The sequence below is a fragment of the Eleginops maclovinus genome, chromosome 4 (genome assembly GCF_036324505.1).
Source record: "Eleginops maclovinus isolate JMC-PN-2008 ecotype Puerto Natales chromosome 4, JC_Emac_rtc_rv5, whole genome shotgun sequence".
Classification (NCBI taxonomy): domain Eukaryota; kingdom Metazoa; phylum Chordata; class Actinopteri; order Perciformes; family Eleginopidae; genus Eleginops; species Eleginops maclovinus.
Window position 1 is genome coordinate 21,224,156 of NC_086352.1, and position 26,298 is coordinate 21,250,453.

At 38.6% G+C, this 26,298-nt stretch overlaps 1 protein-coding gene across 3 annotated transcripts in view; it reads right to left on the bottom strand.

Annotated features, from left to right (window-relative positions):
- The window catches only part of LOC134863359 (protein diaphanous homolog 3-like), a 151,234-nt gene that overhangs the window by 94,235 nt on the left and 30,701 nt on the right, over positions 1 to 26,298 (bottom strand). For all 3 annotated transcript variants that reach the window (XM_063881843.1, XM_063881844.1, XM_063881842.1), the window contains 10 exons: positions 24,111 to 24,247; positions 23,308 to 23,413; positions 20,765 to 20,875; positions 20,212 to 20,330; positions 19,855 to 19,971; positions 16,038 to 16,156; positions 15,886 to 15,950; positions 14,962 to 15,066; positions 12,792 to 13,115; positions 11,366 to 11,480 (listed from right to left, as the gene is read on the bottom strand). In XM_063881843.1, coding sequence (XP_063737913.1) covers positions 11,366 to 11,480; positions 12,792 to 13,115; positions 14,962 to 15,066; positions 15,886 to 15,950; positions 16,038 to 16,156; positions 19,855 to 19,971; positions 20,212 to 20,330; positions 20,765 to 20,875; positions 23,308 to 23,413; positions 24,111 to 24,247 — 1,318 coding nt within the window. The remainder of the gene's footprint in view (positions 1 to 11,365; positions 11,481 to 12,791; positions 13,116 to 14,961; positions 15,067 to 15,885; positions 15,951 to 16,037; positions 16,157 to 19,854; positions 19,972 to 20,211; positions 20,331 to 20,764; positions 20,876 to 23,307; positions 23,414 to 24,110; positions 24,248 to 26,298) is intronic.

The following is a 26,298-nucleotide window of genomic DNA, read 5'->3' on the forward strand; positions in this document are numbered from 1 at the left end:
CCCATCAATTCAACAGAACCGCCTTAACATCTATCCTAACATGAACTGTATATGTACCCAAAGCCTGCCATAGCTTATTTAGAAAAACGTATGCAGCCCCATTAATCGGCTCCATCCCATTTCAGTTGTCAAGGAGAGGTGCACTTGTATTTAGTTTTATACTCCAGAACAAAAACTGAACAAAGAGAGGCATAATGGTTGAGAGGTGCCACTATGTTGGTTTTTATTCACTGGTAGCCACTTATGTTTAAGTTTAAGAAAGTAACCTCACTGCTGGTAAAATAGAATACAAACACAAAGACCGTGAGAGACAGGTTTCACATATCCCTCAATTCCCAGCTGCCAGTGTCTCTAAAACTATTTGTGATTTGATCTTCTCTTCCTGCAAACACCCACAGGAAAGCCCTGCTACACATGTCTTATCTCCATCTATTGACACCGATGATCTCAAAGAGCTTCTCCGGAGGCCATACATAAAATCACAGCAACTGCTGAAAGTTCTGAGAGCTGTCAACTACCTGCGGGGCGTCCACTCACTGCATTTGCGTCTTCCCCCTTTTTCTTTTCCAGTTAAAGGACGGCTGAGTAAAGATAAGTAATGTCTTTGGTTTCTCTACATTGCCTTTTTAAAATGTCAGTGATTAATACTCTATGGGTTTTAAATATGTAATCATTTTTATGATTTTGCAAATTACTCTTAATAATGGAATAAAGCCATAGCAAGAGAGGGAACACATGAGGCTGGTGAGCTGTGTGTGCATAACAATGAAATGTGATTCAAAATGATAGGACTATTTTTAAACAATGCCCAACAACTTTGTCTTCTTTTACATTTGAGTACTGATCCTTTTCTTTATGGTCTCGTTTAAAGATTGTGGTCAACCACATGAAGATGGAAGATGTATTTATTATTGTTAATACAAAATAGAGTGTCGCAGGAACGAGTCCTAAAACCCGGAAGTAAGTTAGCATTTTACGACTTCCGGTTCCATTGTCTTTGAGTCAAAAATATATTTGGATCATTGAGAAATCATACCTCATCAGTTTAAGGAATCATATACATTTTACAAAATCGCGTGTAAACAAGTTTGTCAAGAGCTTGAATGAAAAGAAGGTTCATTTTAAAAGTTGTGTAGTCCAACTTTGGAGGACAGAACACACAGTTAGGTTAGATGTGAAAGAAATTTGACCAGCTTTGACCTACTGCAATCTATTTGCCACACAACGAAACTGGGATTTTCAGGCACAGAGCTAAATGAATGGGGCTGTTGGTTGGAAACAGTGCAAGCAGTGGAGCACAACAACAAAAACTGTATCATTAAATACATTTGAGCTGTTCTTTAGCATGATAGTCCAGCTCGGTCAGACTGAGGCCACAGAGTAGTTTTAACACACATATTTAAATTAATTAATTTTCCTAAAATGTGGAGTATTTCCTGTTTCTGCCATTTGAATTTAAATCTGGACTTAGTGTGTAAAAAGCTAAAACTGGTACTGTGAGAAAACAAAAGAAACTCAAGGCAAAAAAGAAATACTAACCTTTGGTTTCTGTTCCGTAGAAAACATGAAGGCAGATCATGCAGCCAAGCAGAAGTTGCAAGGACAGAATTTAGAAGCAAGATCAGAAAGGGAGGAAAAACAGAGAAGGAAGAAGAAAAAGCTGGTTAGCACTTTTTGAAGAAAGCATTATTTCAGACAGTTTATTGTCAGCAGAGACAACACAAAGCATCACACTGAATTCAAAGTGATGTTTGGTTCGTAAAGAAACATTTTATATGCATTAACAAACAAAAGAATAGCATTGTTATGGAATTATTCACAATAAAGGACGTGTCAGGAGTGGAACCAGAGCTGAGATTCTAACAGACACAGAGAATTACACAATCTCCAGACGTGTGAGTCTTAATGTCCTAACACTGGTGAGTGATTTGAGTCACCAATTGCATTTTAGTAAAGATGAATGTCCCACATCAGACATAATGGGTCAAAGCCATTGTTCTCTCTCTTAAAAATAAGATAATATTGTGCAGATTTGTTGCACTACATTGCATTAACAAACTTGACATGCCCAGATCCTGTCTGTCACTTTTGAATATATGTATAAAAGGGATTTGATCCCAATCAAAGCAGTGATTGCAGCAAGGAAATCTCTGTATGCATTCACTTGGGATGTATGGGATAAGATATAAAGGTTGGAGTTCAGTAACTGTATATGTTGCGTTGTGTTTGTGATACACAAAAATATTTTACTCCTAAGTGACTTTCTTTTCTTGAATATTTTCTACCAAAATAAATATCGCTGCCCTAGACCTCATGCATTTTTCAAAGAAAATACTTCCATAAAACAGACCACAACTCCCTATTGGTACATGTCCATTCATGAAAGTTGAGACATCATAAAAATGCAGATTTCTGAAGTTAAGTTCTGTTCCTCTCTGCACGGGTCGGGAGACAATTTGTTACAATAGTGCTGCAGCTCAGGTCTCTCTCTTCTGAAGTTCCTTGATGAAGCGCTAAGAAGAAGGACTCCTCTCCAGCCTCACTATACACAGAGACAGTTCACACAAAGACTGCAATTAAAGCCCTCGGATGTCAAGGGAACACATTAAAGCTTAAGAGTTCAAAGGCAGACATTGAAGCATCATTAGCCATGCTTAATTTATAATCTGATTATTAATCATAATGAAACAACCCTCACTCGTGGATTTCATGATTAACTTTAGTTAACCCTTGACTTTATACTCAACCTGAAAGCTAAATGACTTCTGTCATAGCACCTCCTTTTTTTTTTGCACCATGTGATCACTGCTCAAAGGCCAAAGTAGAACTTTTACTAAGCCTTCTCGCAGATGTGTGAGCACTTCCTTCTGCAGTTGATTCAAACAGTGGCTGAAATGTTGTTAAAACACATTCAGATCACACACAAATCAATGTCCATATTTGTTCAAACCACTTTCTCCAGCTGCAACAAAATCCTGCTCACTCATAAATATGAACATATAATCTCCAACACGATAGGAATTATTTCACACCAGTGCAAACAATCATATCAGCAGTGATGGAGATGATTATTCATTGACTATACGTGTGAAAGCTTCATACAGAATTTAGAATATAAACTGTGATGACAATGTCCCATAAACACTGTTGTGGACATGTTTACACAGACTTAAAGCCGTCCTGTGTGCACAGTCCGTGGTACAACAAAATAGCTCAAAAAAGAAAGACATGCAGTTTTTTTTCTGAGCTGAGGGAGACTTGATGCTGTATATATTCAAGTATGAGGGTGTGCACCCCTTCTGCATCAGTGAGTGGCTTTCCAAGAGCATAGTTTGAGGAGCACAACAAGGGGCAGCAGCGTCAACGGCAGAACTAGTGGCTCTTTCAAACATACTTTCTTTCCCTCTGGAATTCAAAATGTCTGGCTGCCTCCTGAGAGAAAAATAAATCTTCAAACTGCACCTTCAACATGCCTGAAATGGCTCACCTCAAAAAAGGTAAGAATGAGAAGTGGTGAGGGACTTGATGAGTTTCTGACATTCCCTTTTCTACACACAGACTCACTCCAGTCTCCTATTTCTCGAGCTTTAAAAAGTTCTATTATTTTGTGAATGCAAGCGGAGAAAGACACTATTCTCCAGATGTTTCATCTTTCACAAAGCAAGCTGTCCACTTGCATGCATCAACTCTCGCAGAACAGCAGCTGTGTTATAAGAGAGAGCAGACAGAAAGGGGGAAGCAGAAAGTGATACAAAAGAACGGCATGATGGGAGTGCCTATCTTGGCTTCAAGTGTAAAAACAACTCATCACTACATATTGTATAGAGGAGAAAAATATTATTTTACTTACATCTATTGTTTGGGCATCAAGGTCATTTTTTGTTGGGATATTTTCATTAAAATGAAGGTCAGGGGATCACTTAAATAATTTGAATTCCTACGGTGGGGACATGGATTTCTGCCCCAAATATTCTGGCAGTCTATCCTGTCCAGACTCAACTTCAACTGTCCCCCTGTTGATGGCTCTTGCACCCTGTAGTGTCCTAATACTAATTTATCCTAATCATTTTTAAGAAAACCCTCCAGACCCACCTGTTCCTCACCGCATTTCACTGACTGTCCTTTATTTTGTATTTTAACTTCTTATGCTCTTAACTTTTTTCTTTACTGTTTTTGAAACTCAGCTCCCTATGTTTTTGATATATATATATATATATATATATATAAATAATATGTTTCTTAGATAACTTCATTTCATTTTTTTCTCATAGCATTGTAAAGCACTTTGAGATGACGTGGTTTTTAAAACGTGTGCTATAGAAATAAAATGTATTTTATTCACTTTTTTAATTATTATTATTATTATTACTATTAATACCTTGTATTGATTAAATTAGGTATTGTCAAAAAATATAAAGAAAGATTATAATCTCTATAATGAATGGATTTCTGCCAAAATTACCTTTAAGAGCTCAAAAATATTGAGATTAGTAACATAGAAGAGAAACTACATATGGCCAATAGTAGTAGCAAACAATCATGTCTTTTTTGGGGAGGTTTTTCCTGGCAAAAATGAATAAATAAAGTCTTCATAAGCCTAAATGTGTAAGTGTGTGTTCATGCACGTAGGTATTATCGAAAAGAGCACTTGAGCGAGCTCGCACACGCAGACAGCCCATTTAGTTGAAGACAGGATGGATGTCATAATTGACAACACGGGAAGAGTGCCTTTCTGTTTAATGAGTGAGGAAATAGGAAATCAACACTGTTTTCCTGCTGTAACATACAATCCTATCTGACCAGCAGCATTGATTCAGCCCGGCAGTTCACAATTAGACTTGATATATAATCCCATCTGTCCTGCAGCAAGTACTAAACCACTCACCTTTGTGAGAATGTGTTATTGAGGGAATATGGTTGCTTGACCTTTATGTAAATAGCAACAAAAAACACCTGGTTAAGAACTGTATGTGACTTTACCTATTGGTGTAAATATAAACTTAGCCATTTTGATCCCCAGGGGAAATTAAAGTGTTGCAGCATCACCAAGACAGAAAGAAAGCTAAAAACTAACAACAATAATAAGAAAAACAATAATACCAACATGATAAAAAAAAAACTATAATTAAAGCTGCAAGCAGCGATGAGCGGGTCTGAGACGCTGGCAGGATGTTGTCACAACGTCGACATGTATCGCGCAGGTGTTTTCCAGAGTCACTCGTTAGAAAAGGCGGGAAGTTTCAGGCCGATCGGACGACATTCATGGGAGTTACAGCATTAACACAAACATGATCTGTCGCCATGGCAACGGCATATGATGACATCCCATAATACTCCTAGATGTGTTCAGGGCTGCATCAATATCAAACATGTTACGTTTTAGGTCATTTGGAGCATGTTAACTGGAGTTAAGAGAAAAACGTGTTGCCATGGCAAGGGCATACGATGACATCCCATAATTAACATAGAGCTGGTCAGCGTGTGGCCAGTAACCATTATCTGCAGTCTGATGCGATTTGGTTGATTTTCCATTGACTTATGATGACAACGTGTTTTATGGCGAGCATTGACTTTCCATGGCAACGGCATATGGTAACATCCCATAATTAACATTGAGCTGTTCAGGGCCGGACCAGTAACCATTATCAGCAGTCTGGTGCCGTTTAGACGATTTTCCATTGAGTTAAGATGACATCGTGTTTGATGGCAAGCATTGCATTCCCATGGCAACGGCATGTAATGACATCTCATAATTAACATAGAGCTGTTCAAGGGCGGACCTTTAACCATTATCTGAGGTCTGATGGCGTTCGTACGATTTTCCATTTACTTACAATGACAACGTGTTTTATGGCGAGCATTGCGGTTTCCATGGCAACGGCATGTAATGACACCCCATAATTAACAGAGCTGTTCAAGGGCGGACCTTTAACCATTATCTGAGGTCTGGTGGCGTTCGGACGATTTTCCATTGACTAATGACAAGTGTTTTATGGAGCATTTCAGGGAGCAGTGTATACCATCATGTGCGTTGGTGACTTTCTGATGCATGTCAGTTGGAGTTATGACATCATCGTGTTCCATGGCGAGGGGTCGCGATAAATGCGTTTTACGACGCCAATTCAAATGGCGATTCTGTATGTTTTCATACAAGAGGCTTTTTGTTCGTCTCCGGACCTGGATAGCGTAGCGATTTTCGTCGTTCCGAGAAAGTTAAAGTAGGGGGTTAACGTTAAAAACAGAAGTGGCTGGCCTACGAATTTTTATCGGAAAGTTCCGAAACCAATTTCAGACGTCTATTTTTGCGCTGGCAAATTTTCACATATGTTGCAAGAGAAACAGACTCACAGTAAAGCAAATTAACACACACACACACACACACAAACCCCACCGGACCTATATGCGACGATTCGTCGTCGAAAAGTTAAAGTAGGGAGTTAACTAAAAACGGACACACACACACACACACACACACACACACACACACACACACACACACACACACACACACACACACACACACACACACACACACACACACACACACACACACACACACACACACACACACACACACACACACACACACACACACACACACACACACACACACACACACACACACACACACACACACACACACACACACACACACACACACACACACAATGGGTGAAGGTCAACTGAAATACATTGTTTTTATTGAACACTTACTTTAATGTGAGTTGGATATAAATGCCCCCTCATTGTAAATAGGTAGAGAAACGCAGGAACTGACTGATTAAAAAAAAAACAATATTGAATCCAAACTCAATTCAGCGGAGTGAGTTGAGTTGTAGTGATCTCTGAGGTTATCATATTTGGCCATAAAAGAGACGCAAACGAGGCAAGAGAGATAAACTACGACTACTAGTACCACTACTAGGAGCTTTCCTGCATAGAGGAAATAGCTTTAGTAGACTACATTGAGTTGACCTTAACTGCTGAAAAGAAATGCTTCCTCAGCCTGATAAAAAATTACAAAGGCTCATCAACTCTTAAGTGTTGAATGCCTGGCGTTACAAAATTGTGAGGTAGGATGGATTGAAACCATTTAGTAGAAGTTGAAAGAGGACAACACTGTGTCAGGGTGATAAATACGTTGTAAGGACTTTACTGGTACGCAATTACTTTAAAGGTGAAACCAAGCAAGGTGATGCTAATAAAAATGGACCAAAAACAGACAACAACATAAAAGAAATAAAGAAAAGAGCTTGAATAAAAATGACCTGAAATTTAGGTAAACTATTATTTTGCTGACAGTGTCGGATGAACTTGAAAAGCAATTTAGGGACACAATCGGTCGATCTGTGCTCCTTTTTTCAGGCCTACTTATTAAGTGTTGTTTCAGCCAAGTCAATAAAAAGGAACTGATCTCGCCCATCAGTTGTTTTTCTCCTCAAATATTTGGGTAAAACATCATTAATATACAAGTTAAGAACAACCGTGCACAATAGTTTGCCAAAGAAAAGACACCTGGTATTGGAAGAGATGTGTTATATTTTAAAATCTAAGAGAATGAGAGAAAACCTCTACCCAGTTAAAACCCAAATGAAATACAACCGTTCAAATGTTTACATGATGATTCAACGTCAACAAGCCGACATTATGAAGTCCATTCTAGGTTGCATATTTATTCCTCCTTTCAAAATGGGCTACTGCTTCTCCTGAGCTTAAAGCAACTCTGCAATTGGTCTATTTGACTAAAAACAGCTGACCTAAGGAACATTAAAGAGTAACCGCCTCTCAGTGTGTTGTCCTTTATTGAAATGTTCCTTTGAAGTTGATTAAGACAGGACATTTGCATCAAAATAAACAGATAAACAGCAGAGACTTGAGAGACAAGCACACAAAATGTATTCATATTATTCAGCTTGGTGGTCTAATTAAATTTATTTCACTCTGACCTGCTGCCCGAAGTAAAAACAACCATTTATTGCAATTTGCTCACGGAGGGGAAGTGCCCAGACCAACATCTCATTCTGAATAGGTAAACAGGAGCCAAAATGGACAATAACAAATAAATGTGTTGTCAAGTGCAGTAATATAAATTCTAATTAAATGTGGAGTTCCAGGTTTGTCTCAACATTTGAATAACAAAAATAAACAGAAAACACTGTATTTTTATACACACTTAATTAACACACGGCCTGACAAAATGCACCAGTGATTTAAAAAGAACTGTCCAAACTCAGCCTTTTTGTACTGGAAGAAGGGGATCCTGTTATGAAACAGAAGCATGAGGCGCAATCATCACCGAAGAATACAGACGTTTCAAGGGATAGAAATGAATATTTAAGAGGAAAAACTGAGTGAATCCTGTGTCATACCGTGTCCTTTTTAATGTTTAATGCTGTTCCAGATGCTCCTGCTCTTAAGTGAGATGAAACATGATGCTACATGGCTGAGTTAATAAGATGACAAGTCCAAATGCACGTATGCATACATGCACTCTCTCCCACACACAGCAACAGTAGCAACCGGGTTCAAAGGCTGAAGTGAGCAGTCGTGCTGCTGTACAACCTCCATTGGGACGGGAGGGATCAGGGAGGAACAAAACTATGTGGATGGATTCAAACCTTGAGAAAAAGTCGGATTTAAACAAATGTTTCATGTTTTTCTGTGCAAAATCTAAAATGCATTACCCATGACCAATAAAAAACTAGGCGGCCGGCGTTGTGCAGTACAGCCGGGCTTCGCTGTGCCTCTTTCTATATGATAATGTGTTTCATGTTTACTGTAAAACAAAAATGCTGTGTGCAAACATAATGGAGGATCTAGGTCATTATCCCTACAGAGAAATACCGTTGTCTGCAGGCGGACATCCTTCCTTTGTCCTCTCCGGAGAACACCTGCTTGACTGTCTTACTGTCTACCTGTTTGCCATTTAGATTGCCTCCATTATTCAACACAAAAACAAGGGTGGGGAAGGACTTGTGCGCCTTGAGAGAATCAGCATAGAGTTGTGACAGGTAGATAACACCTGGATGAATAATTCAAATTGGCATAAGTAAGCCGAGTCAGTGACAAGACATGGAAGAAAACACAAGACATGTGAATAAATCATCAAAGAAGGGACTAATAGACCACGCACAGGAGAGGACAAGACTGATAACGTCTCATGCTACCTCCTGCTGGAGCTTTAATCATTCCAACAACCTTGTACATGAATATTCTACATCTTGCCAGACATACTAATGTGTGAGAATGTAACTGTATGGTGTCTTATCATGCAGCAATACCACCGGGGAAATAGCCTGCTAAAATGTAAGAGAGCCAACTTAAAGTGCTAAGAAGGGGGACGTCAGGCCTGAGATGTGAGACACACATTTCAGATAGAGTTGGCTGTTATGTCAATACTGTTGTTCAACACTTTTCCACATAAACGTATTACCACCAGGATTGCTTGATATCGTGTCAAAAACTGACTTCCTGCGATATACAGCCCCGGAAAAATTAAGAGGCCACTTCAGCATTATCATTATTATTTATAGGTATGTCTTTGAGTCAAATGATTTTTTCTCTATTTTGTTCTATAAGATACTGACCATTTGTCTCTGTGTTGGAATTCAACAGACACTGGAATGGCTGCCTTACATGTAGAGATAAAGATTAAAAAATGTGGTCGAGGAGTGGTCTCTTATTTTTTCCGGAGCTGTAAATAGATAAATAAATGTTATGCTCCAGCCAACAATTCAATTCTGTACTCATTGGTTGTATAGATATGAATGGTGATGATAAAGCAGGCGGGCGGTTCTCAGACTTCGCCCCAGACCCTTTGCACATTGTAACCTCATTGATAGTTACACAGTGGATTCTGCCGCCCCTCCCACGCAGTGAGAGAGGGCAGCGGGCACCATGTCTACGGCCCCAGGGAAGCGGCGTAGTCCGGGGGAGGGCTGCTGTGAAGCTCACTGTCAGCGCACCGCTACTGGTGAAAAATGCTCGCCAGGGAGAGGATCCTCCCGCACAAAGCGTCCGTCTCTAACTCGCTGAGTTGTATCCCGGACAGATGCCGACACCACCCGCTGAGATGTGTTAAACAGCGGGGCCTAGCTAGACTGTAGGTTATTACTGGGAAACACTGATATGTCATGGAAACATTTAAACTCTGCAGGTTTTCCTATTGTATGAAGCAGCGAAAAAGTCAAAACATGACGTGTTTGAGTTATAAGTCAGTGCTGAAAAATATCTTTGCTATTTCTGACTAAATTCATAGATAGGATAGAACGTTCATATTTCATGTGATTAACGGCCTCTATATTACTCAATGAATTGATGACTTCATGAATTGTACTGTTCAGCATATCGTTTTAAATACTAGTAAAATATAACATTGATTTGTGAGACAGAGTGTCCAAACTTTTAAGTGTGCGTTGAAGACCTACATTTTTAACAAAGCCTTTAGTTAGAACTGGCATTTTATGGTATTTATTTTATGGTACTTAACTGAATGTTTTATGTATTGTTATTGTCTTTTGTTGTATCTTATTTTATTTTGTTTTATTTCTACTTGTATTTTACACACTATCTTGTCTTTTGATTTTGCTGTAATTCTATTGTTTACAATGTTGTTGTTGTTTGTTTTTAATCTGAAAAGCCCACGAGACAAACGTGTTTTGTGGTTTTGATTGGATGTTTGGATCATGCAGTGATCATTTTATTAATATTGTTCAACTCTCCGACCGGAAAATGTAAATAACATGTGAGGGATGTTACTGGCCAAGGCATCTTTCAAATGAATGAAGCGTTTTGTTAATGTAGCTTGATAAGAACTCCACTTAACACACTGTAAAGAGCAGAGGAAATTGGACCAACACCACTGACAACACTTCTGTGATGACTTCTGCAATGCATTTCTCACGATCCATTCATTCAAAGGGATATTAAAGAAATACTATTTTCTAGAGGGTCGCTACAAGTACTCACAGACGTGCTTGTATCTGTCACGCAACTCCACATTCCTCCTCACATCGTTTTTCCTTGTTTTAACCTTCCAGCTCAAATGAAAAACCCTGCCATTTTCTTTCAAAGCAACACATTTCAAATTAAAGCAGATTTAGCAGTTATGACCCAGACAGTTGGGACAGTTATACAGAAGAGAAAGTGAAGAGAGAAAAAGAGGTGATGAGTAGAGGCAGAGTACACAAAAGTCTATGTTGGAATAAGAGAGAAACGTCCTCAAAAAGTGTATGTGAAAGTAAAGTTCAATGCTCTTTGCTTTAGAAATGTTTTGCAATTATAAGTTAAAACACAAAACCAAATTGACTTCAAATACAAGAGCACCAGTCAGACAGAGGGACATTTAATAAATGAAGACTCTGACCTGTTCTTTGTGAACTAAAAGTGAGAGCAACTCTGCCGAGTAACTCTGGTTTTGCATATTGGTTTTCATCAGCCCGCACCCAGAAACAGCTCTCTGACATTTCCTGGGGACGAATCTGAAAACAAACATCCACACCGTTCAGATCATTCAGTAACTTGCTGGTTAAGTATTTTCAGAGTATACAGGTTACAGCAGTAAAAGTAGGGTATAATGAAAAAACATCATTTGAATCAGATATTGTGTGTTAAAGATATAGTCCATACACACACACAGACCAGCTCCTGACAATTCAATAATACAAAAAATGTGGTTAAAATAAAAACTAGTACCTAAGTGTCGCCAACCTCTTACCTACTGCTCGGCAATAGTCAAGATAAGACAGTATTAAAGTTTGAGTCACAGTTTTGTCACAGGTCTTTCATCATAAAATGATAGTTACTCCTCTCCAAAACTTGCCGAGCTCTTAATAGAGTTGAAAGTTTGAAGTCTTATTACTGAAGACGTTTCTGAACAGCATTGTCCCAAACCTCAACATATGTGGGGGTCTCCTACAGCTGTGCCATAAAACAGGTCCTTTTCATGTCACTTTGAAAATGCAAGCATATGGTTAAGTTTGCCAAACACCTGTACATCTGATATTAAATTATTAATCAAATCCCAAACTTATATCACTGGTGATGTGAGCTAATATTGCACTGCATAGAACAACATCTGTAGAGGGAGCACTGAGGCTGCTCTGAAAACAGCATCTGATCATCTGTTATTTTCAATTATCACTTTCTTGGCAGCGAGGTAGAAACTTGTTATTTAGTTCTTAGAAAAACATCTGTACTGTTCAGGTGCTGCCAAAGAAAATCAGTAACAAAGGAACAAAGAGCAGAGAAGAGGGCCCCTATAAATACCTGGCCTGAATTCTCAGTTTCCTGTTGCAAACTTTTTGTTAAGCATAATTCAGCAGTCTGTAATATCTCTCATTATACCCAAGATCACACATAATAGATCTCAGCAACACTGCCGGTTATCAGTCAGAAAGCACATGCCCTAAATGTACAATATAATGAAATAGCCTAAGGCTCAACAAAACATCTGAGAGTTATTTTTCTTTACTTTTTTTTAGTGTTGATTTGCATCAAAATATTTGCTTAGAATAATCTGCGATGCGTTAATATCTTTAGATTTCCTTTGGGTCTCCTTTTATAGTATCCATTAATCCTATCTTTGTCGGCTTTTTACCTTTTTCTTAAAGACTATACATTTCTGTTTCACTTATTTTTGATTTCTATTCTCAAAGCAGCATCACGAATCTTCTGCTCAATTATTACATTTAAAAATAAGATTTGACTTTGAGGCTTTAGTTAGTGGTATAGCAAACTGCATTGTATAAAAACAGGGGTGGTTAAATATTAAAGACACCCTGCAGTGTTACCTTAGACCAGTTGAGGCGCTTCATGGAGGTCTCGGGCTTGAAATCCTTCTTAGGCCTGAGGCCATAAGGCAAAGCATGGTGAGTGGGGGAGCCTAGACCAGCCCCAAACCCTAGAGGGGGCGGAGGGGGGGCACCAAATGGAGGAGGCACTCCAGGTGGGGGAGGTGGTGCAGGACATCCAGGTAAAGGAGGCGGAGGGGGAGGAGGAGGAGGAGGAGGAGGTGCCCCAGATGATGGAGCAGGCGACGGAGCCCCAGACTGGGCTGAGCAGGATGACGATTGCCCGACATGCGGGGAGGACAGACCCACCGGTACAGCCCCAAACTGGAGGGAAAGAATGTAAGTGGGAACATAAATAATAAAATAAATGCTCATTTTACTCAAGGGGTGACACTGAGATTTTGAATTCTGAACAATTACTTCATCAAAAGCAAATGGTAGCCTGAATTTGAGGAAATACACTTGTATCCAACTAATTGGCAATTAAAGGCCCAGAATAAAAAAGAATTTCTAATGAGTTGCCCAGGAGCTAGGCACTTAAATAAATGGCTGACTTTTTTTTTCCTATTTCACAAATCCACTCAGTCAAACAAAGCTAGAATATTGAAGTGACATATAATAACAGTGTGGCTACATCATAATACACTGTAGGTGAAAATGTCAGTAAACTCCACTGACAAACTCCAAAACTACAGTTGCACTGGTAATATGTGAAGAACCATGTTTTATCTTTCTCTTTTGATACATACATTATCTAATCAGGTAAATAATAAATACATCTCACATACATTAATAACATGTCGATACAACACGATGGTTTGGTGCAGTATCACGTCCAGTGTCTTAAACTTTACTGAACACAGTTTTCACAGCATTTACCAAGCTAAATAGGCTTGAATCTCCTTTTTTATTAGTTAGAAGGTCAGTTTATATTTGCTTGCCTCAAAAAAAGACCTTCTTTTTTATTGATTCCTGCAAATATTATTTTATTACAAAATATTTTTGCTAGTTACCATGGATTTTCTTGCAGTGTGGAGCAGTGCTCAAGAAACCCTTCCCCAGATCAATACCTTCAAAAGGTGAATCCATAGTGCAAGGTAAAAACAGGGATTGAAACTCGAGAGAAAAAAATGAGGCAGACTAACTAGAAACTACAACACTGCCAGATGTGCACCGCAGTCCTCGCTAACACCGCTGTGCTACGGATAACAGAGGCGTGTTCTCTCAAGCATCCAGCACACGCCAAACACTCATAAACGATCCAGACTCTGTCCAGAACCTACCCACCAAGATTTGTTTTTTCTTCTCAAAGCTAAAAAATGTAATGTTATAACCGGGGCTACAAAGTTTCGTAAATTGTATCATAGAGAGCAAATGGCTTATTGATCCATGCACCATTTTTAGATTAAAGACGCACACTAAAGGTCATCCTGGGCCCTTACTCTGCCACCACCTCTAGAGGGAAGAACTCCATTTCTGAATTCACAAGTGTATGTGTGTGTCCTGGTGAGCGTTAGACTGACAATGACACAGACAGACAAAGACAGCAAGACAAACTGTGTGTGTGTGTGTGTGTGTGTGTGTGTGTGTGTGTGTGTGTGTGTGTGTGTGTGTGTGTGTGTGTGTGTGTGTGTGTGTGTGTTCGCATTGGCTAGATGTACCAATCGTATATTGTACCATGGTACTATTTTAGTATTCACTCTGTGTTTGCTCACTCAAATTGAAAAATTATCAGGAAAATAAAAAGGAAGTTATTCTCTCCTCTCAAAGTGTGGAGTTATCTTGCAGTGCCAGGGCGTAGGAGCAACTCTCTGGGGTGTTGGAGGGTAGGAGCGAGGCCCAGTAGTGAGGTTGAAGGGAGTTGTCAGAATAAATTGCTTTTAGAACAATTTCCCCTTATGGGATAAAGATCAGAGAATCAGAAATGGCCAACATAGAGGACTGGTCAGTATTCTCATTAGACTTAGTTTCGAGTAGCCCATAGAGCCCTCATGTCAACTCAAACTGCAGGCTCCAGTGGATAACACAACCGCCCCCACCACAAACCCCAAAATAACAAGAACATCTTATAATGGAAAGTAAGAAAAGAAAGTTTAATTGCAATTCTACAGTAGTTTTAAGGGGATTTGAAATCAAAGAATGACATTGAAAAGATATAGAGGTCGTTTACCTGAGACCGGAAGGCCAGCAGCTCTACCTGGAGTTCAGCTATTTTATCATTACACTGAACCAGCTGAGCTTGTGACTCCTGGCTGTTTGAAAACTCCTCGTCCAACTGAAAAGAGAAACGGAGATCCAGATAACTCACAGGAAGGCACTGGTATTAATCAAACTAGAAATGCGGTACTCATTAAAAGTGTTTAAGTTAATTGGTGTACTTGTTTTATACAATTGACATTCATTTTCCCTTGATTACCTTCATTTACTGATTGAACTTCAACCTTTTGTCTAATACTTGTTCATTTGCAGAAACCTTTTGAAGTACCATACAAACAGCGACAATCAGTGAGCCCATCCTCCTAATCAGGATCTACAACCTGCTTCTTCCCATACTTAAATTATTCACAGCAGCCAATCCATTTGACCTCACAACCATGTTTTTGACTTGCCAAAATGAAAAAAAGTAAAAGCTTTTTTTTTTTTTACTAAATGAACTCTTAACTACATTGATAGGGGAAGAACAGGTTTTGCTACAAGACTGTTCTATAACTGAAAAATATAGTGCCATTGTTTAAATGGCATTTAAAAAATGTTTGGTTTCCTGAATTGTAGTATTTTAATAACATTGAATTATTTTCTAGTAATATTTCTTGTTCTGTAACTTTTCAGATCTTCGAAAGGAATCAGATAGCAATTTAAAGTCATGTTCTGCTAAGTTATGACTGCAAGTGTACAGTATGCAGCAGCTTATAACACCCTCCCCCCGGGGTTGTCATGGTCATGTTTACTTCACAGTGTCAACAGATGCTGTTATTTAAAAACAAATTAGAGTAAATGTGTGCCGGCCTAATTGGGCTTTGTTTTGGCCAGGTGGTGTAGTGAATATGTAGTCGGTTGAAAAGGAAAAAAAGTGTTTTTCTTTGTCAATACTTGCCTTCTGTGCCAGTTCTGAAGCTCTTTGTTCAAACTCGTCAGATCGAGCTTTATCTACACACACATCTGAAAACAAACAAGTGAAATTAAAATCATACACGTTTTAATAAAATACCTTGAATGTAAACAGACTGCCACAAGTTTGGGACTTGCCTAAGAGGTGACTGAAGTCCACATCGAGGCGCTTGCGGTAACTGAAGTCGGGGTCAGTGCCACTGCGATGGAGCACAATTTGAGACACACACTCCTCAATGATCTTAAAGTACTGGGGCCTGAATGTCAGGATGAGAGAGATGAGAGGGAAGAGAGGCAATGAAAAAAAGATGACTTTATTTGATTTATTTTACTATTCTAAGTTGCTGTATTCATTTGCACAAGAGCTGATTTTTGGTCAGTTTTCGGCAGGGGAGGAAGGGAATTGCAGTTAAGTAATGTAAGTAAAAAAATATGGGTGATGTCAGTGAAACTAATCAGGTATTGCGTAATAGCTATCAGAGATTAAAACGTAACAGGACGCTCCAAGTCAGAACCTCTTAGCATCATGGTGCATTGGTGAGTCAATTCACAGCCTGCTGTTCATATAACAGGTGCAATTACACAGACACAGAGCATCACAGTGGATTTTACATGCTAAACAAGATCCTTATCTCTGTTGACATGGGAATCAGATCTATTCAGAGTTCTTACACATCACAACCAAACCCCAACTCCCACCACACTCCCAGCCTTTAGGAAAGATATGACAACTTGATAAACAGGAAGGGAAATGGAAAATTATTTAACAAATAAAAAATGAAAGGGGTGAAAAAAGAATGGAATAAGAAAACCGGTTGTATTCCCAGTAAGCAGCTACACAGTATGCACTCCATTGTTGTTCTATTTCAGAATGTTTACATTGATAAATGATTAAAAAAAAATCTTACTCTCTCGATTATCTCCATTATAATATGGCGTACAACAACTACTAAACTTATATCTTAATATAAACACTGTTTTGATGGTGCTGAGCAATGGAAAAACCACCAATGTATGACCAGTGTTTGCAGTTGAATTGGTGGAATTGGCTCTGTTGGATAGTTAGAGAGAATATATGATAATGCAACAGATGACATGCAAGGCTGGGAGCCACAGTGCTCTTGGAAGATAGAGGGAAAGCATGAGTTTCATCTGCTCATTATACTAACTAATACTTTGAAAACACACAAGCAGTAAGTTCAGAGGCAATTCCTTCCACATTGTTTTAAAATAAGAGTGTATTTGAATGTTCGAATTCCATTCCTATGACTTTGAGCTGAACCATGTAATCCCTGTCTGAACGAAGATGAAAATATTGACAATCAAATGGAATAAGGCATGTTGTCAGTCAGGCTGCTGGTGTTCCTTTCATTAAGCTGCAGCTTTGGGACCCCTGAGAAAAAAAAGGGGGACTATATATTCTTGACATCAAGAACACCAAGCACAAAATAACTAAAGATCACTACATCAGTCAGTTGGGAGTGATGGGTGCATTCAAAAGGATCACATTCAGAAATTATGCCTTATGTGACAACGGAAATAATTCATTATATCATGGAAAGGCAACTGCCTGACAAAAATGTGCACATTTTTTCGGAAAATACTTGAAGCCAACTAAAAAAAAGTGTTAATGTAAAGCTACAACACCAAGTATGAGATTGAGAGGGAAAATGTGAAGTCATCTAAGCCATTCAATTATGCATGTAACAATAATCACATTTATTTCTGAGTGTTAGGCAACATGGTCCCTACTTTACTCTAATTCAAAAGATGTTACTGCGAATGCATACACGTTTCCCCGATCTATTCAACCATCGCTGTACTCAAAGCTTCTGTCCAGCTCCAAAAGACCAACATAATTAAATTAAAATTGTAATAATTATGGGTTTTCAATATGTGGACAATCTTGTTACGAGTAGTTTTAGTTGCCTTAGGCCATACAATCTGAAAGTGGTTATTAAATTTACACAGCTTTGATAAGACTTTAATTTCCTTCTAATGTAACCATGTAAGGTTCCCTAATTGGACAACAACAGAGTTTAGATTTATGCTTTGAAGAGAAAGAGGGCTTTTAATATAAAACGATTGACAAATGTGTTGGACGTACAGCTTGCTATCGTGGTTTACAGGTTTTGCACAATTGCTTGGATGTCGATTTAAAAAATCCGCTGCTTCCAGAAAGTGGAAAACATGGTGAATATGAGTGGGTGCGTTTCTCATAGAAACAACTTTTATTTTTCACATAACCAATAATCACTTATGTACGAGATGCTCCCTGGCCCTGTATGGAGACTCACAAAATTGTCAGAAAATACAACCCTTTCTCTTTTCCTCCTTACCCACATCTCTAAAAACGGGGGTACAAACGAGCTGATCTAGATTTGCTGCTGATATGTCATAACCGAAATGTGGGCTGGCTTTACTTTGAACTCCTCACAACGTCCCGCCCACGTGACACGTCCCAACCTATCGTCCGCAATATACAGTCGCGAGCTGAATCCCCTCTGCAGCACCTCTGTGTGTGTTGGAGGGACTTGGAGTTGTTGTATAAATAATACATATAATGTCTCTGTTCTAGTGGTAAACACTGAGAAGTGTTTCAGAAATAATGCTTGATGTGGTTTGGAACATAACATGGCGTTTAATCACGGCAGCGTTTAGCTGTCTATCTCCATTAGAAACTTCTCTCTTCAGACAGAGAGATCATGACGCTCCAAAAGGGCGTGGCCAGCTTCAGGTCAGCTCAAATTTAAAGTGACAGTCAAAGAATCAGTACTTCAGGAACAGGGCTGAAATAGAGGGGTATGAGGCATGGCTACAATGGGTGATCTGTTTGTTATTTTGAGCAAAACACTTCACATATGTTTTGTATAGATATTGCCCTACAATATATTGTTCAAATATAGTATAATAGGATAAGCATACAAACACTGTTTAATTCATTAATTAACACTGTTGCTTTTATGTATTGTTGGTTTTGGATATACTAACTAAACTAGAATGGCTGAATGTGGATAAATTGTAAAATGAACAGGCCTGCCATGCCTAGTCGTTAAGCTATTATTTGAAAATATATTATAATATTTCATCATTACTAAACAAAAGGAAATCTCATATTATGTATAACTGGTTTTATAATATCCAGATGGTTATCTGCCGAAAGTTAAAGAGAGCTGAGTGTGCTGTCTTGTTATGCAATGGTTAATAGGAACAGAACATGGGGAGGGTAGTGTGTTTGTTTGTGTGCTGCTTTTATTATGCTTACAAAATAGAAATGAGCATTGCTGGCAGTCGTAACCCCCATGATGAAATATCAGATGAAGAAAACTATTTAGGCAGAGCCAGAGCGGAGTGCCAGGCATTTTGGGTGTTGTTTTTGGGTGGGATAAAAACTGCAGGTGATGCATTGCATATTCTTCAGATAAGAGCTTCGTCTTTTGATCAAGCCTAGGTTTAACCCACATCCAGCTGTGAGTGAACCAACATAAAATAAGCCTTTGAAAAGTAACTTTAATAGGAGATGAGAAATACTCTGGAGCCATGGTTACTGGAGATGGACTGGAGATGAAAGAGATAGCATTCTCTTTGTTAGCCAATGTCATTGAGAGGGTTTAAGCCAGAAGGAGCGAGACCTCCAAAAAACACAAGCTTTTCACCAGCGTGCGTCATTACCAGTGTTCAAAAGCGGCTTAGGCCTTTGTTTGTGTGTGAATTTGGCTAACATTTTATATTAAAATGCTATATACAATTAATTATTACACCCAAATATCTCTGGTCTAAATAGATAATAATAGAGCTAATGAATAGAGCTGAAAACAATACATAAAAAAAAAAATCACACAAAGTCCAGGCCCACGCTCAGGTACATGCTGCTGTGATCAAGCAAAATAAAAGAAATCTGCTCCGATAGTCAATGTTGTTTGAGTGTGTGTGTGTGTGTGTTGCTGATCTTTACCTGACCAAGTAGTCATTACGAATAAGCATCAGGTGCTGCAGTATAGAGAGAAAATAGGGCTCTGCACTGCTGTCCTTCAGCATGCTCTGCACAATACTGAACACATCCCCCACATCAGTGAACACAGTCAAGGACTTTTATGTAAAACGAAACATTGAATTTTCACATAAAAAGCCCCTGAAAAGAAATGAACAACTTGTGTATTTTATAACAAAAAGGAAAAACTGACCTTAGCTTGATGACCTGAACTTTTCAAATGTACTGTATTATATAAAGCCTAACAAGAAGAGGACACCCAATTAGAGTGTTGTGTTGTGTTGTGTTACGCATGTCTGTTTGCTATAATGAGAAGGATATTCCAGCTCGCACTTGATGTCTTCCAGCCGATGGGAGAACTCCATCATGTCCTCTTCTTTGTGCTCTTCAAATACCTTCAGCTGAATGTCAAGGGCCTCATTCCTGATGGTTGTCAGTTGCTTTAGATGCATTAAATTAGACAAAGAAAAAAAATGTATTAAAAGAGACAAAGAATATATAAATCAGGGAGAAAGGCGCGAGACCCTTTTTGACGTTGAAAAGGTGTGGGGACAGACAATCACTTTAATTTATTTGTTTTCTTGGCATCTACAGCAACAATGTTTACGACAATACACATGTTAGGTAGAGGGAATAAAAGCCAGGGGGTATATTATAACCCAGGCACTAACTATCAAAACTTTATTAGTTTCTGGGTGCTGGCACAGACAAAGGACGTGCAAACTCTCCTCTGTGTTTCATAAATTATTTGCTGGAGTAAATCTACAATATTTCACTGAAGTGGACAACTCATTTAAATATTAATACAGGGTAGGTGTGGGTTTATACCGTGTGTTTGTGTGTGTGTGTGATTGTGTAGTTGTGCTATGCTTACCGGCAATATCTCTTTCAGGCCAGAGCGCATAAATTCATTTCTGATGTGCAGCCTGAAGTCCAGCTCATCAGGGGATGTTACTAGAGCATTGATGAGCTGCATGCATGCCACCTGCAACATAAGTCGACCACACAACAAAGAGAGGGAGATAGGGGGGGAGAAAGGGAGAGGAGAGAGGGAGAGAGAAAAGTGAGAGGGAGAACCAGAGAGATGACGTTTTTTTGTCAGCATGCATTCTAAATTAGTTGTTTCCCTGGGAAGCAGAATACCATAACTAATGCATTGTCTATTTTCTCCAGTCACCAACCAGGGGGGCTGATTTTAATATTAATGCAACAACTGCAGACCCATACAGACAAAACTAACTAACAGTCAATTTAAGGGCAAACTCTCTCTTTTGGAAGCTGCGTTTCACTCCCCTATGAGTGTGGTTTACTGCACAGGGACCGCTGCATCCTGTGACTCTTCAACTTGCCAGGCAAACACAGACAGAAAAATCTATTATTGATCAGTGAAGCAATCCACTCATGTGTGAAAAGAGGGTCTGGCAGTGCTAGAGCCAAGGCAGGAAATTTAGATGTTTTCAGATTCATTGTCCATTTCAAAGCACACTTAATTTCAAACTCAATTATAGTAATCATCTGTCTTCAAAGTCATATGTTTATATTGAGAGGTAGCACTACAAAATGTCACAAAACCTTTATCTTGACATGTGACTGGGGTGCAATGGCTCTCAACAATACAACACCATACAATACAATTGAATGATTTCCTACAATCCACATACTCTTTGGTTTGAGTAGTACACAAACTCATTTTAAGTAAAATCCATATGCTGAGTTGAGACTTGCTGAAGGCAGAAAATCAATTCAAAGGACAATAGCGGGCAAGAAAGATTACAGAAATGCTTGACATCAAACAACATCATGATATAGATGCTATAATAGTGTTTGAAGTCTATTTGTTTCCAGCTCATCATACATATAAAATATTAAAATATGTACATTTAATAATCTTCAATAGTCTAAGCTTGTATTACCTTGTATATAAGCTTCACAAATATGTGAACACACGGAGACCTTAACAGAATATATGGGCCTCTTCGATTTTGGGTGTTTACACTCATTGTCTAAATAGACACTTTCACAGAGGCAAAGGCTCCCAGCGGAGACGGACCTTAAAATGAAGTCAAGTACCAGGAAAAGCCTTTGGCCACGCAGCGCCACAGTGGTCAGGATAACATTAAATGTGCTTTAATAATGCATGGGGTTAAACAGAATCTGTGCCGTGTTTTAGAAGTGGGAAAGTAATAACAAATCATAAATTCCTTCCTTCAATATTTTCCTTTACTGTTGCTTCCAACCTTGTACAGTGTCCCTAAAGTGTTGCATCTGTCAGAGGTAGTTACAGCATGCAAAAGCTACAGCGAATGCAACAGGGGGCAGGAAATATATCATCTTTCAATAAGGTTTAACATCATTGCATCCTAATACCAAACAACCAAACGAGAGAATGGGAATAGATTCTAGAGTTGTATACTCATCTTGTCTGCATGTTTGTGTGTGGTATTGGATGAATGATTGCATCCCATAGCTACTAATTAAAATCCAAACAACATACTATAATTATAAATTACATTATTTTTGCGAGAAAAACTAATGCCACCCTCATTTAAAGCAGCCCATAAGCAATACCTCAAGTGTATGTATCAGTAGGGAGATGATAGATCTCAAACACTGGGTCCAAAAAAACAGGGATTGCATGCCAAGGGAAAGCATGAGATGATAAAACGGACTAAGAGCAAAGACTGCAAGACATTTGTCAAACCTTAAAGTGGATTAGGAGGAATCTGAGGTTACAAGATTATAGCTTTGGAACATGAGTAAGGAATAGCCTCTTCTTTCTTCTTGTTATTAGTTTTCTTTTAGCAGTTATTGTTTTTTTATTCTCCATGAAATAATTCCTGGTGCTACAGTTCTTACAATAAAGCTTGTTTTACATTTGTTCTCATCATAACTAGACGGCGTTGCTGTAACTGAAATGCTAACAGTGTCATCAGTAAAGATAATTACATAACGCAGCTAAAAATAATGGAAGATCTTTATCTTAATTAGGAACAACATCGCACATGATCATGATCATTATTGCCAGCGATAAAATAAGATTAACAGGTTAAAAACTGACTTAACTGTTGCTTGTTTGATCAGCAAAATGAATCACATAAAAGATACAAAACAGAACAGCTCACAAGCACTAGTGAATTAAGGAAGACGACTATGCAATGTATAGGTGTAATAATGTCATGCACTGTACATGCAATACTTAACACTCTGCCTAGAATTAAAAGAAGTATAAACGTAACTCTTTTTGGCAAGAAAAGACTTCACATCCAATCATGTGCAAGTCCCCTGAGCAAAGAGTGGTTGTGAAAAGTTAAAATAGTTAACTTCCCATCAGAGCCATTCCATATTTCATTTCAGAGAAATCTGAGGGGGGGGCAGAGCGGTGTCGCTGGCTGTACAGAGCTTGTACTTTGCACTTACTTGTAATTGAACCGAGCGATCTCGGAGTCCCTGCACAATAGGACTGAACCTCTCGATGGCTCGCCATTCTCCCGCTGTGGTGATGGCTTCAAGGACCTTTTCCAAGCTAAATGAGAACATGAATTGCATGAGCGAACAATTGAGGAAAAATGAAGTCATACATCCATTTAAAGGGGATTCTGACCGATGAGCTCTCTCCTATTCCACTGTATCCAATGTCCCTTTACTGCCAATTTGACGGAAGTGGATGGTCCTTTCCAGGGGATTTCATCACTCTCCGCCATGGAACACAACTGGAGACTTGACTTTGATTGTAACGGGACATTTTATAATATCTCATACTTGAAAATGCATACTTTAATACCTACTCTTAAAATATCTCCTATATCTTATATAATGTTGTTATCATTTTCAATATCTCAACCTATATTCCGCACCGATATTTTCCGTAGACACTACTCTTGCAAAACATTGTTAATATACAATATATAGTGGCACCAGTGTTGTGGCGTGTTCTTTCAAGAGTCACAGTCACAGCCCTAGTATTTCAAATACAAATATTATTCTCTGTGAATATGTGGCAGGTCAGGCTTTTGCAAATTATTGTCATATTGTTCTTCACCCTTAACATTGTAAGACCTGTAAAATACTTTGATTCCTGGTGATAAAAAAATCATAAACAGCTGTTATCAAAGCAAAACCAATAGAGTCTTGCTTTTGCAAAATTCAAAATATCGACTTTGAGCATTACAAAAGCTGTGAGACATGGAAATGTTGACAGAATGAATGAAGCCAGGCCATACGTGTTCTCTTCGCCCACAATGCAGATGGCTGACAGCAGCTTCACCACGTCAGTCATCATGGCAGACTGGGTGGGATCAATGGCTCTCGCCAATAACGCAAGACTTTTCTCCTCCCCCAGGATTCGATCCAGGCCATACTGCAGTAAACAAAAAACACAAAACATGATTACCCTGAAAAAGGTTGTGATTCTCCACTTTTGCAACAACAACACAATTTCCTGTGTAATAGTCAAACAAAATCTGATTACCCCAAGACTCATTTTTATTTTTGTTCCATCTGTAATGCAATGCCACATTTGCACAGCACAATTTAGTGTGCAAATGGCAGGGTAATTTATAAGCTGATTTAGAATAATTCTGTTACATGTTGCAGTGTGTTGTATACTGAAGCCAACACAGAAAAAATAAAACACTCTTGCAAGGACACCATCATTACAATTACCAATACTGTTAGTGTTACCACAATACAGTACAAGCATGAGATAAAATTATTGTACAATGAAAACAATTGTAAGTGTCATTCAGATCCATAATTACCGCTGAACAATGAAAGATCAGCGTCATTTATAGTGTGAGAAAAGAGAAAAGCAATCTTTGAATTGTTCAAGCAACAAATAAAACATTATATGTATAGCAAAGAAAAGGGGCTTTATTGTACTAAGTAAGGCTTCAAAAAGGGATATTTGTTCCTTTTGATGATACCGTTTTCGATGAACATAAATACTGTTTTCTGGCATCACATTGACATTTGAGGGGGAAAATCAGTGTTTTGGTATGAGGGAGCACGCCGAAAGTAAGAGGGTGCAGTGACCATGTTACAATATAGACAAAACCCTGCACTCGTTTCATGTCAATCGTCATATATTTCCAATCTTTAGTATTGCTTCCCACACTAAAACAACAGAGATGAATTGGATTAGTCTTCTGTCAATGCCGCAAAGAGCAGTTGACACTTCAGGTTAAACTAATCAACCATACGTTTGATGTTGCACTGCATCTTTTATCAGCAGTTATCTCTATACTTTATACTCAAACCTAGCAGATCTATCTTCAATATGTTTATATATACAGCACAAAGTAAATGAAGTGTTAACACTGATATTGAAGTCCAAATGAAGAAAGTCATGAAAATTAAATAAAAGATAAATCTGTGATTACTAAATAGAGTAATTTAGAGTAACTTTACAGCTTAGCAAACATATCTGATCTAAGCTGGGGAAATGTTTTTCTTGATTAAGTTAAATTGTTAAAAAGGCATTTTCACTGTGTTTTAACTTAAGTGTTAGTATTTATTTATTATGTCATTGGTGACAGACAATAGAAAATATGCAACTGTGTGACTTGACGCAGGGAGGCAGAAGAAAAAAAGTCTGCACTGACAGCTGGCAGAGAACACCTGTCTTCTTGGCATTGTGCGTACATCCCATCCCAAGATGCCGCTCTAGCCAGGGAAAGGTCTAGGCTGACAGAGAGGCCTGCGGGTGAATGCTGGCGTCTGGCGCCTGTTGAGACGCAGGATTACATGAGACCTTACAGCACACTTTGCGCCAGAGTGCCTGTATATCTGTCTCCGTTGGGTTTAAGCTCCATGTGGAAAGTGTTTTTTTTTTCTTTTTAGCTTCTGTGGACTTACACACACTCACACGGAGGACAAGCTGGAGCATTGTAAAATAAAGCTTCCTCAACTCTATTTATGAAGCACATTTTTTACAATTGGAGCAACATGTATAGTTTCTGTCATTCTGTTGCCTCACCAAGCTGTAACTTGATAATTACAAAATCAGTTTTAAAAGTTTGGGAAAATGAAATGCTTCCTCAGTGACTGACAGTGATAGGTTGCAAATTCAGGTGCATTATGGAGCATAATGACACATAATTACACGACCTAAATCAGGTCTGTTACAGATGCCGAATTTCAGCATCAGTTCCTTTTTTGTTTATTGCCCGCCTTTTTATGTCTTTTCTTGATGTTTTGTATCTTCTATAGGTAATGTTCACTGCAACTTAGTGACTGTCTACGTCCATCTGTCTACTACTGTAGCTTCTACTGTAACTACACTAAACTTCAGGAACTAAATCCATAACTAAAGGCTATTTCGGAAAATAATATGTTGCATTCCAACGAATACGAGGAACTATTCAAATAAGACACATTACACCCCGAGAAGATGTCAAAAAATGACTGCTT